This window comes from Nestor notabilis, unplaced genomic scaffold (genome assembly GCF_000696875.1).
Source record: "Nestor notabilis isolate BGI_N333 unplaced genomic scaffold, ASM69687v1 scaffold1826, whole genome shotgun sequence".
NCBI lineage: Eukaryota > Metazoa > Chordata > Aves > Psittaciformes > Psittacidae > Nestor > Nestor notabilis.
The window spans coordinates 53,406-69,382 of NW_009932159.1; the positions used below are offsets into that span (position 1 = coordinate 53,406).

The window sequence follows — 15,977 nt, forward strand, 5'->3', positions numbered from 1 at the left end:
ATTGGGCCCAATGCTGTTTAATATCTTCCTAAGTGATCTGGAAGATGGGGTCAAATGTACCCTGACCAAATTTGCTGAAGATACCAAACTGAGTGGGGAAGTGGAAGTGTTAGAAGGGAGGGCCACCCTGCTGGATGACCTGAAAAGGATGGAACAGTGGTCTAACAAGAACCTTATGGAAATCAACAAAGACAAGTGTGGGAAAACATAATCCAGGAGTGCAGCACAGGCTGAGATCTGCCTGTGGAAAGGAGCGTGGAGGTCCTGTTGAACAACAAGCTCAAAATAGGTGAATAGTGTGCTGCTGTGGCAAAGAAAGCCAACAGGATGTTGGTTGCATCAACAGCGGTATCACCAGGAGAAATAAAGGTGGCATTGTCCTACTTTACTCAGTGCTAGAATACTGTGTTCAGTTTGGTTCCCACTATGGAAAAAGATGTGAATGGGCTGGAGATGGTCTAGGGAAGGGCCACAAAGATGGTCAAAGGACTGGGGAGCTGTGTGAGGAAAGGCTGAGAGAGCTGGGCATTTTCAGCCTAGAGAAGAGAAGGCTCAGGGGAAACCTTATCACAAATGTTCCAGTATTTAAACGGTGGATGCACAGAAGATGGAGACTCAGTTTAAAAAGAGTCACGTGGAAAAAACAGTGGGTAATGGGCACAAGTTACTCCTGGTGAGATTCTAGTTCACACAAAGGGAAAATTATTCACAGTGAGAACAGCCAGCCATTGGAACAATCTCCCCAGGGAAGTGGTGGATTCTCCAACGTTGGACACTTAAGATTCAGCTGGACAGTGTTGTTGGGACATCTAGACTAGGTCATGCTTCGCCTAGGAAGGTTGGACCAGATGATCCTTGAGGTCCTTTACAACCTGGTAATCCATGATTCTATGAACTGGTTTTCTATATAAATGCTGCTAACCAAAAAAGGCCCACTCTTTCCTTTGTTACCATGGACAGGAGCTAGGTAATTGAATCCACCTTCAACTCTTCAGAAAAGCAGATTTTAACAAGTAAGGTCTTAGAAGTAGTCTCCATCCCTCCTGCATTATTACAGCTGCCATTTGTGTTCAGCACTAAATGATATTCTGATGAATGCCCTGGGACAGATTAATCTCTCTCATTGGAGTGACATAATTGGAGTCACTGTAGGAGTACATCTTTGTATAACTAGGAAGAAGATCTAACTCTTTATAATTGCTTTATAATACGATTTTTATCTTATCTCCCTTATTTAAACTTCAAGTATCAGTCCAGGCCTAAAAATAATAGTTTTCATTTTACTGTGGTTGTGAAGCTGGATCATTATTAATGGTGTTAACATTTGACGGGCAAACTGAAAAACCACAATGATGCTTCAAAGAGTAACTTTGAATCCTTTTGTTCCAGAAAGGAAGATTGAATTGCGATCCTACATTTGAACTTGAAGAAATGATTTTAGAGTCCAAGCCTCTCCATAAAAAGAAAAAGCGACTTGCCAAAAACAAAGCCAAAGATGGAGCTAAGGAAACCTGCCCACTGGTAAGCTGGGGACTGTGGCTGCAGTCAGTGGCATTTCAGTTAAACTCTTTAGTAGACAAACTCAGTTTTATCAAGGTTCGGTTTTATCATCTCTGAAAATAAACTCAGTCTCTATGTCTGTCGTTTTACATACAGCATAAATGATCTCCAAAGCAAGATGAAAAGCAACCATTTATTTCAAATAGTAACATTGTAATTATTTTGTTGTAATTAATTTTAAGTTGTAATTATTTTTAAGATTCGGATGCTCATTTAAAGTATGAAGAAGTGTTGCTAGTTGGCAAATATGCTTCCCACACATGGACAGATAGTTGCAAAGAGTATTTATCCACTGATAATATGAAAAATGAAAATTATGCAGCATGAAAAGCTCATTAATTATAAATGTTTTAAAGCTGTTTCTTGCAGTCTTGATTAATATGTCCCATGTAGAATGTCTTCTTGTATATACACTTTGGAGAAAATTAAGAAATAATAATTTTCCAGACTTGAATTTTCATTTCAGTGAAGTTTTAGAAATCCTGTTGCTGCTCTTAATGATTTTGAATGCTCATGCAAGCTGTTTGTCTTAAAGCTATCAGACTTAGAATTCTTCGTAGGGAATTTCTTCCAAAAGAAAGATTGATTGTGTTGTCAGAGCCCACTTTTGAAGACCCTTCAAAATGCCTTTTGATAGTATCCATTCATAAGCCTCTTTGTTCAGTATTGTTTCAGTTTTTGTGATTTTGCCTATGATTTTCCATCTTTTTAATCAACTTATTCATGTTGTTTTTTAAAGAACATGCACCTGCAGCAGTGCTTGGAAACTGTTAGGAAAGAATTCATCATATTCAACAGAGAGAAGTAAGTGCATTTCTTAATGCCTGGTTAGCATTCACTACTGAAATGAATTTGAGATTTACTTTTTCTTCCAGTGTAAGGAAAAGTGATTAATGATCAGAGCAGCACGGTCTCAAAGGCTGGATTTCCATTGATTTCTTCTTCTCACAGTGTGTGATGGTTTGATAGTTTTTCCACCTCCGAAAGCAAGCAGAAGTGCTTGTGATCAAACTATGTTAGAGAGATAAGGTAGATGTCACTGTCACTCTCCAGAGAAACTGTTAGCAATTAAGCAAAAGGAATATAATAAAAGGGGATTTTTAACAACTTGAACAAAACTAAGAGAAGTAATAACTTGTGAAATTTTAATAGTATGAACAGCAGTGTTCTGATTTGGAAACGCTATTTATACTTCACCACTATAAAAAAAAGTTCATTTCAACTCTAGTTATTTCAACAGGCGCAAGTCTGAATCCCAAGGGTGTCAATAGTCTTCCTAGTCCAGTTAATACACTGCATTTCATATAGTTCACTGTGTGTGAGCTGGTGCCACTATGGACTCACTTGTACTAAAAGATAGCTCACAACAGGGGAGTTGTTTGTGTCTTTGATCAAATTTTTGCATTTCACCTAAGCATATTCAAGTGGTTTTATTTGACCTAATTGTATCTGGTAGCCTTTCTAATGAAGTTGTGAAATGTAAGAAATTAATTAAAAAGTGCTATCTTACTTATTGCTTACAATGCAGGTAGTTACTGTCTTCTGTAAATAAAACTGGGAAAGAGATTGTCAACTTTGCACAGTTGACATGATGTCGTGAAGGAAATTATGCTATGCACAACCCCATTTTTCCTGTTACAGTCTGGGACATGTCTATGCCCAATACTGATGGCTCACAGAAACTGCAGCAAGGACTTGCAAAGAAAAACAGATTCTTCATGTTATTTGGCATGAACTTTAGCACAAGAGAGCCATATGTTTATGTAAGAGCCATAAACAAGAAAAGTCAGACCAAGTCAGCTCATAAGAGGTTTTCAGAAAGGTCTTGGCTGACTTTTCTGAATCAGTTCTGGTGTCAGTGAACAAGGGAATTCCTCAACTTTGTAGGATTTTTGTTAGCCCACAAACCCCAAAATGATTAAGATTGTAATAACTAGATCAAGAAAAATTACATTGATAGATGCATTTAATGTGTTTCTGATAAGTTGTTCATACAGCTAGTTCATTTCCAGATATGACTCTGCCATATGTATGTATGACTCAGTCATACATTGAGGAAACCCCATATACAGCAATTTTTGAAAGATAGAATAAAATAACAGATTTTGTAAAACACTTTCAAAATCCCTTTGCGTGTGCTCAATGGCATTAAACAATTTCTATTGACATGGTTTTGGTTTGTTATTCTTAAACTTCTTTTAGGAGTGAAAAGAAAGATTTTTTTCATTTGTTTCATATTGCACGACTGCAGTAACAACACAATCTATAGAGGACTCTGGGAGGCTGATGAGAGATCAAGGAGAAATTTAAATGGAGTACAAGTGAAATGGAAGCAAAAGATAAAACACATGCACTTCATTCAGAACAGCATGTGTTTTGGTCATTGCTTGATTTGCTTTGACAAGGTAAAGGAAAATATTTAGTATAGACCTACAACTGATCCCGCATTGTGTAAAGACTGATCACAATCATTTCGTGTTTAAATTGTATTAGAGCTGAAGAAGGACAGGAAGAGACTTCTGTAATACATTTCAAAGATAAAAATGCTAATAAGGGGGGAAGCAGAGGTCAAATTTTTGAAGTGCAAAGTAAATTCCAGTTAATGGGAATAAAATAAGAGCAATGAGAGACTCAGAAAAGACTCAGAAAGAAAAGGCTATGCAGTATATGCCAGAGTAATTCATCGTGGCTTTCTTTACACCTTTCTATGCCCTCAGGGCTGTATGTACAGGCTGAGGCTGTGCTTACATGGATTTTGCTGACAAATTATATTTTCTGGTTTTAAATCTAGTTCTATGGACAGATGCTTTATTATACCTAGAAATGCAGCACCAATTCTATAGTATCTGAATGTGTATTCCCACAGACTTGACAGCAATTTTTCAAGAACCTGATCTCATTTAGCAGTTGAAGGCTATATTTTCAATGTGTGGGTTTTTTTAGGGAGGGTGGTGTGTGAAGGAATTATTGCACAGATAAAGCTACACTTTGTAGCTTTATTAAAAAGCTGAGCACAGATTATTTTGCTATTTTTGTGGCATTATCACTAAACAAATCTTCATGTGCATCTACATCTCTTTATAAATGGCCAAAACCTGAAATAGCCAAAAATGAAGAAATAGATTTAATATTTGCTAGTAGTGGAATCATATTTCTTACCCTTTATGGTTCCTGATCTGCCTCTTCTCCCTGGAAGATGTCTTTAAGATTAAAGAGATGAGCAAACAAAGAACAGGAGAAAACACAGGAAATACCTACTCCTCAGTTAGATGTTTCACAAATTTTTCATCAAACTTATCAGGCAGCTAATGAAAGTAAAATCATATAGCTACCTCTTACTGAGTAGAACATGTATGTCAGATCTCCAGTGTACAGGAAAATGGGTTACAGTTCTGCAAAACTAGTTTAATAAATGCAATGGAGCAATAAGGAAAATATCCACACTTTTAATAATTCTAGTGGACACATTTAAAAACGTACTAATGGATTTGAAAATGAATGTTTTTTTTTCACTTAATACTAATATCCCCCAATAGCACTGTTATGAGATTCATCTGTCTGGTCCCCATTGATGTGAACAGGCTTGCCTCTTTCCTAAGCTCCTGGTACACCTTATTTTTCATCTCAGTATTTGTTCAATGCAACCATATGAAAAAATTCTGCCACAGATTGAAGCAGGCAGATGGCTGCTGTGCATTTCCCTCTCTTTCCCTGCTGTACTTCCTACTGTTTCACCATACCAAGTTCTTTCCTGAAAGGTCCTGAACAGTTCTAGGTGAACAGACAGCTCTCTGTTCCCAGAATAAAAACCAGAAGTTGAGGGAACATATTTTAAGCATACTAAGATGCTTAAAATCATGTTGTCTGATTTTGTCCATATCATAGGTGAAGAGCATGAAGAGCTTACTTAATATTCTCTGCATTTGTAATAAGATGAAATTTATTATCACTCTCTTTGTAGTTCCTTTTTTTTCCCCTTTCAGTTGTCTTTTCAGATTCAAATCCAGAGTCCCTGGGTGCTCTCTTTCATTTCAGTTTGATTGGTATTGAATATTCATAATGATTTGCAATATACCTCACTGAATGTACTTTTCTTAATAGGTATTTTATGTCACGTAGTGTCTCCGGAGATATTATTATTATTATCATAATCCCCGTAATATCTGAATGCTCTATGGATGAGGCTACAGCACAACTTTTCTTTTTTGCCACTTCTACTGACCTTAATTCAGTTTAAATCCATCTCTTTCTGAGCATTTCAAGTGGCTGCTCTTCTCTGATCCATTTCTTGTTCCTTTTGTGTTGTATATGTCTGCTTTAAGAGATTGCTCCTGCAGTGTCACCTAATTAGAAAGAACATGATTTAATCTGGTTTGGTTTTGGGCACTAATAACTGGTGCTTGGTCACATAAGCCCTTTCACTCTGCCTTTGACTCCTGCTCATTATTACTGGCTTAGAATTACCTGTCCAAATGTCACTCTCTTCATTGTACACAATTTACCTGTCTAAAGATTCGAGCATATGAGGTCCAAGCTAGTAATCTTTCTGTAGACATATGTTCAGATTCACTTTTTTAGAGAAAAGAGGGATCACACAAAAGCCATCATTTCAGTAATGTGTTCCCTTCACAGTTTCATGGAGGAAAAAAAGCAGCTAATGAGTGTCTGAAACCTCATTTTCAAAGACTGCCAGGAAAAATGGCCCAAGCAAGTAATCATATCACTGTAGGGACTACACTTCACCAAATGGACATCCAGCTTTGGGAGTTAAAGGTTGTGTGATGGTGCATATATCGGAGCATTCTATGTGCTGAAACGTGGTCCTGGAAGGACCAGGGTAACAGATGCAGAGCCTCAGCACAGTAGGCCAGCAAACTGTTTCCATTGACAGAAACGTAAACACAAATACACCTCCCAAAAACTAATCAAAAGTCAATTAATAGCAGAGAAAAGAAAAGTTTTCATTTTTATATCTCAGACTTTGGAGATGAACCAAAACTGTCTGATTCTGAGCACCATGTAAGATTATTTTTAATAGGTTACATGGGACAAATCCTATCTATGATAAATGAAGGCTGCATAACATGTCATAACTGTTCAGTGACCAGAAGGGGTTACCTTCATGATTTCTCTTTATCTGCCTCCATGTCCTGCACTAGTGTAAATTCTCACTTGTTATGAGCCTCCATAAACTAAGACTGAACCATGAAGACTGGACCCATCTGTTTTAGGCAAGCATTTTGAGGACAGTTCCTGAAGCAGTGCAGAAACAAGCCAGTGATGATACTATTACTGCAAATCATTCTGATACTTTGTGTATCTATTGAATATATTCATAAATGAGTTGGAAAGTAAGGTGAATGGTGAAATGATAAAGCCCTCTTCTGATACCAGAATAGTCAAAAGTAAATCTGACTGCAAAGAGCTGCAGTGGATTATGATAGTCATGGTTCTTAGTTACAGGGTAGCAAGAAAATGGCAGCTGAAATTCAGTACTGATAAATGCAAATATGATAGGAAGAAAATAATCTAAACTTTATCTTTGGGACAGTAGAATCTAAATTAGCTTAAGTTATGAAGGAGGAAGATTTTGTAAAGACTGTGGATAGCACAATGTTATTTGAAAACTAAAAGGTGTTAATATGCTCAAACTGCAAAGAAAGCTATAAAAAATGAACACCGAGACGTTATTGTGGGCAGGCAGCTATATGTTCATATACATACACCTGCATTTTCTATTCTGTGTACAGTTCTGGTTCCTTATGAAACTTACCGAGATGACTAAGCAACAATTATTCACCCGTTCTGGTAACTCAAGACCAGAATGTTATCTGCAGGTTTAAAAGAAAACAAAGCCACTTTTGTGTGCAATGCAGCATGGCACTGAATGGTGCTTTGGATGCTAAAGATACAAAAAATTTCAGAAAAGGATTAGAAAAAATTCATGCAAAAAATCTGTCAAGGTCTATGAGACACAAGACCTCCTATGCACTCATTGGTTTGGGAAGTCTGGAAACTTAAGTGTGGAGGAAATGCCACAACAGACATTTGTCTCCATTTGACTTGTTCCTTGACACTGTACACTAGTGTCTTAAATGGGCCAATATGAAAGACTGGAATCTCAGTTAGATGGAATGCCTGGGTATGTGCTTTTATGCTTTTTTTACTGATTATAAGGTCTCCATCTTCATATAGAGTCTTCATAATAGTACAAGGGTTGCACAATAAAATGTATATATGTATGTGTATATATATGCATCTTGTTTCTGGAAATAAGCAAAATAAAGAAGACTTAGGGCAGTAAGAGATTTAGGTAAGATTCAGATTGTCCCTTGCTGTGTTCCAGGGGATGAAAGGCACCTATTCCCTGGGAAAACCTCAGGGTTGTGAAGCTCAGCTGGAGGTAATTTTCTTGTGTCCCGCCTGGGGCATGATACTTCTGTTGTGGATGTACCTTTGTGACTAGTCTAGATTGCTTGGCATGTAATACAGTGGCTTCTGTGTCAGGCACCCACCTTCCCTATGCATTATATAGGGAGGTCTGGTGGTTAACTAAAGGCTGTGAGTTATGCTGTGTGATTACAACTGAACTACCAGCTAAGCCTCCTTCTGGGAGCTCCATCCTTCAGGGAATGAAAGAGTTCCATGGTTAACTAGACTTCACAAGAAGATTCTTGTGAATCTAAGTTTTGGACTTTGGCAGAGAAATCTCTCATGAGGATTAGGTAGAGAGAGGGATGAGCCAGCAGAGAGGTCAGTGCAGGCAGTGTTTACTCCCTGGAAACTTGCAGGCTCTGATTCCTGGAAGCCTGTTGCTGCAAGGAGTTTCTTAAATGGCTGCACATCATTTGATGTTTTCATTTATTTACTTCATGTCTTCACTCTTATTTTGCTTTATCAATTCCCAGGGTAAACCTGAGGTCTCAAGACATAGCAGGTCAACATGTTATAGCATGCATTATGATTTGTCACTTGACTTCCACATACTAGTGTTTCACATGTCACTCACGCCGTATGTGCACCTGAACCCATTATGCTTGATTATAAATTGCTGGTTGATAGAAAATTATATTCACAGGCATTTGCTGAGCATAATTACTCAGCAGGAGAATCAATTATCCATGGTAAAAGCATATTTCCCCCAGGATATTTAGAAAGGGTGGGAGTAAATGTTATGAGTGTCAGTGGTACAAGAAGACATCTGTGCTACACTGGGATACTTCCTCCAAAATTTTACTTTTCACATTCAAGTGTAATACAGCATAACTTCAGTCTGTGTCTCAGTCATTTAAATTTAAATGGAGTTAAAATAAAGTTATTTGAATGATTACATGGTAATCTATTGAGCTATCAAAACACATACATCATGGTGTATTAGGAAAACAGACCTGAGGTTATGACAGTTTCTGTCAAAGCAGTCAGTACCAAGAGTACATGTTTCTGGTCAAAGACAGACCGAGTTAAATATTTGTTAGGGTGCACACAAGATTTTCAAAAGTATCTGAAATAAATGGGGAATTAGACAACAAAGTATTTTTCAAGATACAGCCCAAGTCATGCAGAAAAGCTATTGCTGGCAAACCCAGATCTTGAATATGCTACAGGCATGTCTGCATGGATGAACAGGCAATTGCACCCCTGTGCTCCTCAGTGACTTCATTACCCAGCTCCTGGCAGTGTTCAGTGGCGTGTGCTATGTTCCAGGCTGATGGGACCATTCAATTTCTGTATGCCTGAAGAGTGTGGGTGTAAATTAGCTCTAATCCAGAAGTAAATTGGCTCTGCTAAGCAGTGGTGAGCTTATACAGCTGCTAGGCAGGAAGGGCCTTGAATCTGAGGTTTAGAGAGGAAAGGTATAATTGTTTTTCTAAAGGTACAACAAGACCATATTCCTTTAAACTAATCAATTTAAAAATCATTTGTTTAGCTTAAGCTCCTTTAGTAATCAGTGAGGAGAGGCTTATATCTCCTAAGGTTGATCTGTGACACATGTAATTAGATAACTTAGGCTGGTACTAATTAATCTATGTTAGTGCCTCTATTTAACCTGTAGAGAGAGCTTGAACTAATCTTTCAGTTGTCTACAGTTAACAGGCATAAAATCCATCCAACAGTTGTGGGCTCAGCTCCTCTCTGTAAAATGAAATGCTTGCCTGCCAGTCCAAAAGTCACAGGTCGTCTGTGGTATGATGTTGCACACGCCTGCTCTGAGTGTCAGGTAGTCAAGGGCATCCTGTACGGCACCAAACACCACTTGTAGGACAACTGCATTTGAGCCATATGTACCCAGCCATATGGGCAGAAGGCCAAGAACAAGCAGCTTATATCAAGGAAGAGCTAAAGACTCGTGACTTCCGCACTTGCTAGCGATTTGATGAGGTTAATAGTTGTACCCAGGTCTTCCAAAACACATACCTGCTACTACACAGTACTACTACTACACACCTGCTACTACACAGTAGCACGGTTTCATTTAAAGCTGCTTTGCTCACACTGGTTCTCTACACAGACTCTAGAGCAAGGGGAAATTATCTGAGCTTACAGACTAATTTTCAGTTTGGAGTTGTGTGACTCAGCATTGACACTGCTGAGTGATGAGTGTTGACTCCGCTCCAGTCAGCCCTTAAGTCTGCCCTGGTCTGCCCCTAGCTTCTTCTGGCACAGAGCCTTCTTTGTTTACTTGAAAATGTTTAGCAAATTCATGCACTTTTCATTGATTTCTATTTTCCTGAAAGCACTACTGAGATCGCTCTGTGCACAAGCTAAAGGAAAGCCCATTATTAACTCTGCCATGGTTACTGCTCCTCTGTTAGGTGTAAAGAGGCTTTTTAATAAAAAAGAACATTAGCTATATACAACTGTCTTTTGAGATAGTTTTAATTATGTATATAATTAGTCAGTTTAATCAATTAGATCGCCACAGTTGGGAATCTTTTGAATCCTTCCTCATTTTTCAAGTGTTTAACTCTCCTTCTTCTATTTCTACTCCTTTTTATTCTTTATCCTTCATTTCCCACCTTACTGTTGTTTTCTGTCTATTTTTTAAAGGCAGGATATAAGCAGTCTTCCATACTCTCCTTCTTCTATTTCTACTCCTTTTTATTCTTTATCCTTCATTTCCCACCTTACTGTTATTTTCTGTCTATTTTTTAAAGGCAGGATATAGGCAGTCTTCCATACTTCTCAGTTGTTACCATGGTTCTTGGCATAATTTTTCCCAGGCCAAAATCACTCTCTGAAGCAATTCCCTTCATGTTTCAGAGGTTAGCATAGACCAAAGGCTGCCTATAGGCAGCTGGTATACAGCAACTCTGGTTTGAACGTTAGAGAGTTTAGCCATAAGGATGCAAGCCAGTCTGTGCCTTTTAGCTTCCAGGCATCAATCCCTGCACCACTGTTACCTTGTGTGAATGTAACCAATGCCTAAAATACAGAAATGACATTTCCATGCTGCACTTTATTTGCTTCCTGTCATGAGAGTCCCCCTGGATACCACTGGGGAATGGGAGATGGATGGCTTGGCAGATGTTCAGGTTACCAGGTAACTTAATCTTGTGCAGGATTATTATATCAATTAGTTCTAATATGTGTTGCTATGAAATTAGAGAACTTCTTTTCCAATTGGGGAATTTTGCAGAATTTGGCCAGCAGCTTATCTCTGTTCACATGTCCTAACCATATGCCAGCTCCTCACCCTGCACCCCAGTTTCCTTGGGAAGCAAACCTGAGCATGAAACAGCAAGATGGGATCTGCAGCTCACACCAACAGGATGTGGACAATCCAGGAGTATCATATCCAGGAGTTCTTTTTTGTTAATATTTCCTTAAGATTTACACTGAGAAAAGGTTAGTATTCTCTTCTTTATGGATGGACGTGTAAAATAAGCAAATTTCCTGTACTTCTGATCAACTCATCAGCTTATTTTTGCTAATTTTTTTAAAAAAAGAAAGCAAATATTGATATTTTCAGTGTTTTCTGATATATTTGGTGGGTATTTTGTTTTGAAAAGCAAAAATACTCTTCCCAAATTATTCAGTTAAAAGTAACCTGATATGGATCCTCTGCTCACTTCTTTATTTTACCTTTTCACTAAAAATGTAGTTAAATGAAAACATGGTTGATGAGAACTAGTAAGCAGAATCATAGTGATAGACATAAGAGAAAGCATAACACTCATTTACAGTTGTAAAATACTGCCAACTTCTTTAATTTTCACAAAAAGACATCACAGCCAGAACCAATTTTTAAGAGAAACCTTTAAAAATTGCAAACAGAAAATTATTAAGTGTCCGTGTATCAAACTCCTTTTGTATTCCCTGCAGTGGCAGCCAGATGACAAGCCAAGCTGCTTATTGTCCCAGGAATCATGATCACTTATCAACATTTCCACAATCATTGCCTCCAATTGATGATAAAATGATGGCAAAAAAAAGAAAATAATGGAGGAAGTTTTCAAAGTGTAGCACTCATTAGTTTTGAAAAGATTTGTGTATATGGCAGGGCTTACATGCTACTGCCAAAGAATTGCCCTGATTTCGTAGTATGTGAGCTTTTACTGATGTCCATGAGCTCCTATAAAGCCTAAATATGAGATTTGGCAGAAGATAAGGTTTTTCATGAGCTTGAGGAAGTGACTCTGCTTTTCTGGCTAAAGTATGAAAGATTGTGGGTGTCGTGAACATTTTTACTGAGTGCCAAATGAAGGGAATGCAGTCTTTTTGCGGCTGCTGGGTGAGATGATCCAGAAAATGAGCTGGCATGACCAACATTGCTAGTTTGCACCTGTCTACCACCTACTTACCACCAAACAGTCATTGTTTAAGTCAGACGTAAACCAAAACTTACGACTTCTTGTGATGCTTATACCAATACATAAAGTCCAAGGTACCTAGTAGCTTTCTGTTTATACTTTCTATCACATGCCAGGTAACCAATACCAAGAGTGATGCTGTTCTTTGAGGTGGCAGCGTGAGTCCTTTGAGTCTCCACAGTCCAAATTCCCCATTTCATTCAGGCCTGTGAGGCACAGAGAACTACCTAAAGGCACAAAGCTCTCAGCTTCCATCATTCTTAGCAGCAGCTGCCTCAACATCACATTCTAGATATGCAACTAGAAGCAAAATCCCACAATGCTTGGCACGTTCCTGCCTGTTGTATCCTTTGCCTAATTAAGACCTGCAAGTACAAGCCTGTAACATGCTCTGTCACCAGTTTATCCAGAAAAATCTCCTGTGGACATGGATTTGTTAAGAATAGAAGGTTTCGTCAGTCCAGACATGGCTTCAATTTTCTTTTTGTTTCTATTTCTTAGTCACAACTTATCCAGCTCAGATTTATGACAAGAGCTCCAAACCACATGAGATTTCTGTACAGATATAATTCCCCTTCAGCTTCACCCCACTATATTCTTTGTACTTGTCAAGAAAGAAGCTGAGGCACAGAAAAGGGCTGTAATTTGTCCAAAAGGTGACAGAGGTAGAAACAGAACCAGAATCTCCTGATTCTTAGTCCAATTCTGCAGTCCTCAGGTAATTAGGTATTAGCATGCCCATAATAACCTCCTATAAAGAAGTCCTTAATGCCGTTTTAATCACTGAATAAAGTGATTGATAAATTATGAAATAGTTAAATAATAGTTAATTTTTCTACATCATTAGATTAATAACCTATTGCTTACTTTAATAGCTTGTAAACATGGGTAGTGAATCTAGATACGGAAACAGTAAATGTCTGAAAAGGGAATACAGTGAAGCATTGCTAAGACAATGCATTTCTTTAGACTTCCAAACGTGCACAATGTAATTATGCTTCGACAATAGATCTGGGAAGTAGAAACAGGGCAAAAGAAAATAATGGAAATTAATTAACAACAGAAACCACCTCTGTAGAGAGTGGGAAATTTGAGACTGGCCAGTGGTATCTTTTGAACTCAGCATGGGCTCCATTTCTTTGCTTTTTCCACTGTCCTTCTTACATGCTGCCTTTGTGCCAGTGCAAGCGTTAAAATGAGTATTTTCTTGCTTTATGCTGTTATTGAGAGTTCTTATTTTCCCATTAATTTTAGCAGTACATTAAATGCCTTCTTTTTGAGCATTTTATGAACCAAATAAATAAACAAATTCAGAGAGAAAGCACTTGCATGTCTTAGACAAACACAATGATTCCTCACATCTCCATAGAGCCAAAACTTGCCTTACTCCACTATTTAGCAGTATGAGCAGATTTGCAACCCACAATTTGCAACGTGAGTTTCCAAGCACTGTAGCCTTTTCTCTTGATGCCTATAATTACTTCAGTCTTGTAAAGGCCAGTAGCTCACACCCTAAGGTGTTTTGAGACTTTTTCTCGTTCAGTTACTTTCCTATTAATCCCTTTCTGAAGACCACATTAAAAAAAAAATAAATGCCATGACATTTGCTGTCTTATATTCATTGATGCCAAGACAGCTTCAACAGTAACTTCTATGTCCCATTCAGTTGTGCAGAAGTTATATATTGCAATTTTCTTAGAGTCCTTTGGTGAAAATTCAATCTTGATTCATCATTTGAATGACCCATTCTAAAGCTGTTTGACTGATGGTTTGACTGGAGATGATGGATAGATTTCCCATAAAGAACAGAATGTCCCTAAACTTGTTTGTAATGAACATTGGTGAAGATAATCCATTGTTTTTTCAGCTAGGGTCTCATATTTGTTATCCTATCCTCTAATATCTCAGTCATCCGTTGGCCTGTAGACTGAATTATAACCACTGTATTTCTCGCACACTTGTAAAAATCACCATTAGGGTAAATGCTTTTAGTAATTTGTTCCTCTAATCTATTGAGAGTTTTTTTCAGGCTGACTTTTATCTTTTTATTGAATGTGACTGTGTTTGTGCTCTTTTAAACCCAACCTATTTGGACAGTGTTTTCATTATTTTTACTGTAGCATCCTTTATTGCACTGTTTCGAATCTTCATGTCCTTTCACATTCTCTTCTGAGTCTTCAGTATGGCATCTCCATAGTCTTTATGCCACCTGGAAGTATTTTACCCTTTGAAACTGACTCTTTACATTTCATTCTTGAATGCTTTTCCATTATTATTTTCTTCATATTCCAGGTTACTTGCTAAGTTTCTTTCATATGTACCATTTATAATCAGTCTAACAAAGAGCTTCTTCCATAGTATTCTCTGGTGCCAAATCTTGGTCCCTTTTTCAGGAATACATCAAGAGCTGCTTCTCCTTTTGAGAAAGCAAACAGAAAAATTCCTCCAAAGAGCAGCTGTTCATGTTTTAGAAAAAATTGATCCCTACCTCATAGCTTTCCCATGAATTTTGACAACCTTCTTGAAAGTACTTACATTGTCTCTGTGTTTGGAGGAAAATATTTGTATATCACATGAACCACAGTAAAATCACAGAAGTTGATAGCACTGTTGAAAAGAAATGCTGAGAAGCTTGATGATAAAACAGCTGGTGCCTCTGGGGCTGTTGCTGTTGTCTAGAAAATGATGTCAAAAGAACACAGCTTTGCAGTCTTCAAACAACATAGGGTTGTTGTTGTTCCTTGGAACCACCTAGGAGGCTTTGATAGCATATAAAGTAATAATAAGAGTAATACCAAGTATACTTTCATCTCATGGGGTTTTTTTGTCTTTTAATGATGGAGGTTGCTGATAATTCTGTAAGACAGCAGAGGAGAGTGGCTGCTTACTGCCATTGTGTGCCCAGCCAACAAGCGTCATAGTTTAGTCAAGTTACAGTCTGAGCAGAGGTGCTGAAGCCAGAGAAAGCACTCTCCTCTGCTAGCTATTTATGATAGACTTTAATGGGAGCAGGATTTGACTAAGTCCCAGCTGCACATATTTAGGAGGAATCAATCATCAGTGTTTAAAAGAAATAGCAGCTATAAGGCTCAAGGAGTTAATAGAGATCAAATGGTAAAGGAATCTGTTTTATACACTGGTGTATGTGGCTATCCACAGGACAAGCAATGGCAGTCATTCTGACATAGGTATGAGCACATGATAGCTATATCAATATATTTTAACCTTTGGCAGATTGAGAAGACAGCAGGACCAAAGTGGACAGACTTCCAGCATGGACAGCAGAGCATCCCTTCAGAGCCACGAGAAACTCCAAGATGGACGTAACAACAATTTACTGGGACACGGCTGCACACGAGGCTGCAGCAGCTAGTGAGCTACAGTCCAACACATGCTTCGACCCTGGCAAGGCGAGGAAAGGTCCTCTCTGTGCATGCCCTCTTCTTCACCCCTGGGATACTGGGTCATCCGACTCCAAAAGCAGGATCCCCAGCCAAGGACAAAGCCACAGAGCACGCTGGCTGACTTTCCACGTACATCCCTGCTCTTCTTTTGACTCTGCCACTGGAAAAGTGACCATCAGCAGCAAAATACAGTTTTATAAGT

General features: G+C 38.3%; 1 protein-coding gene across 1 annotated transcript in view; it reads left to right on the forward strand.

Annotated features, from left to right (window-relative positions):
- The window catches only part of STK32B (serine/threonine kinase 32B), a 49,668-nt gene extending 33,924 nt beyond the window's left edge, over positions 1-15,744 (forward strand). The window contains exons 6-8 of the mRNA XM_010016224.1: positions 1,390-1,521; positions 2,300-2,364; positions 15,606-15,744. Of these exons, the coding sequence (XP_010014526.1) occupies positions 1,390-1,521; positions 2,300-2,364; positions 15,606-15,744 (336 nt within the window). The remainder of the gene's footprint in view (positions 1-1,389; positions 1,522-2,299; positions 2,365-15,605) is intronic.
- The last annotated feature ends 233 nt before the right edge of the window (positions 15,745-15,977 follow it).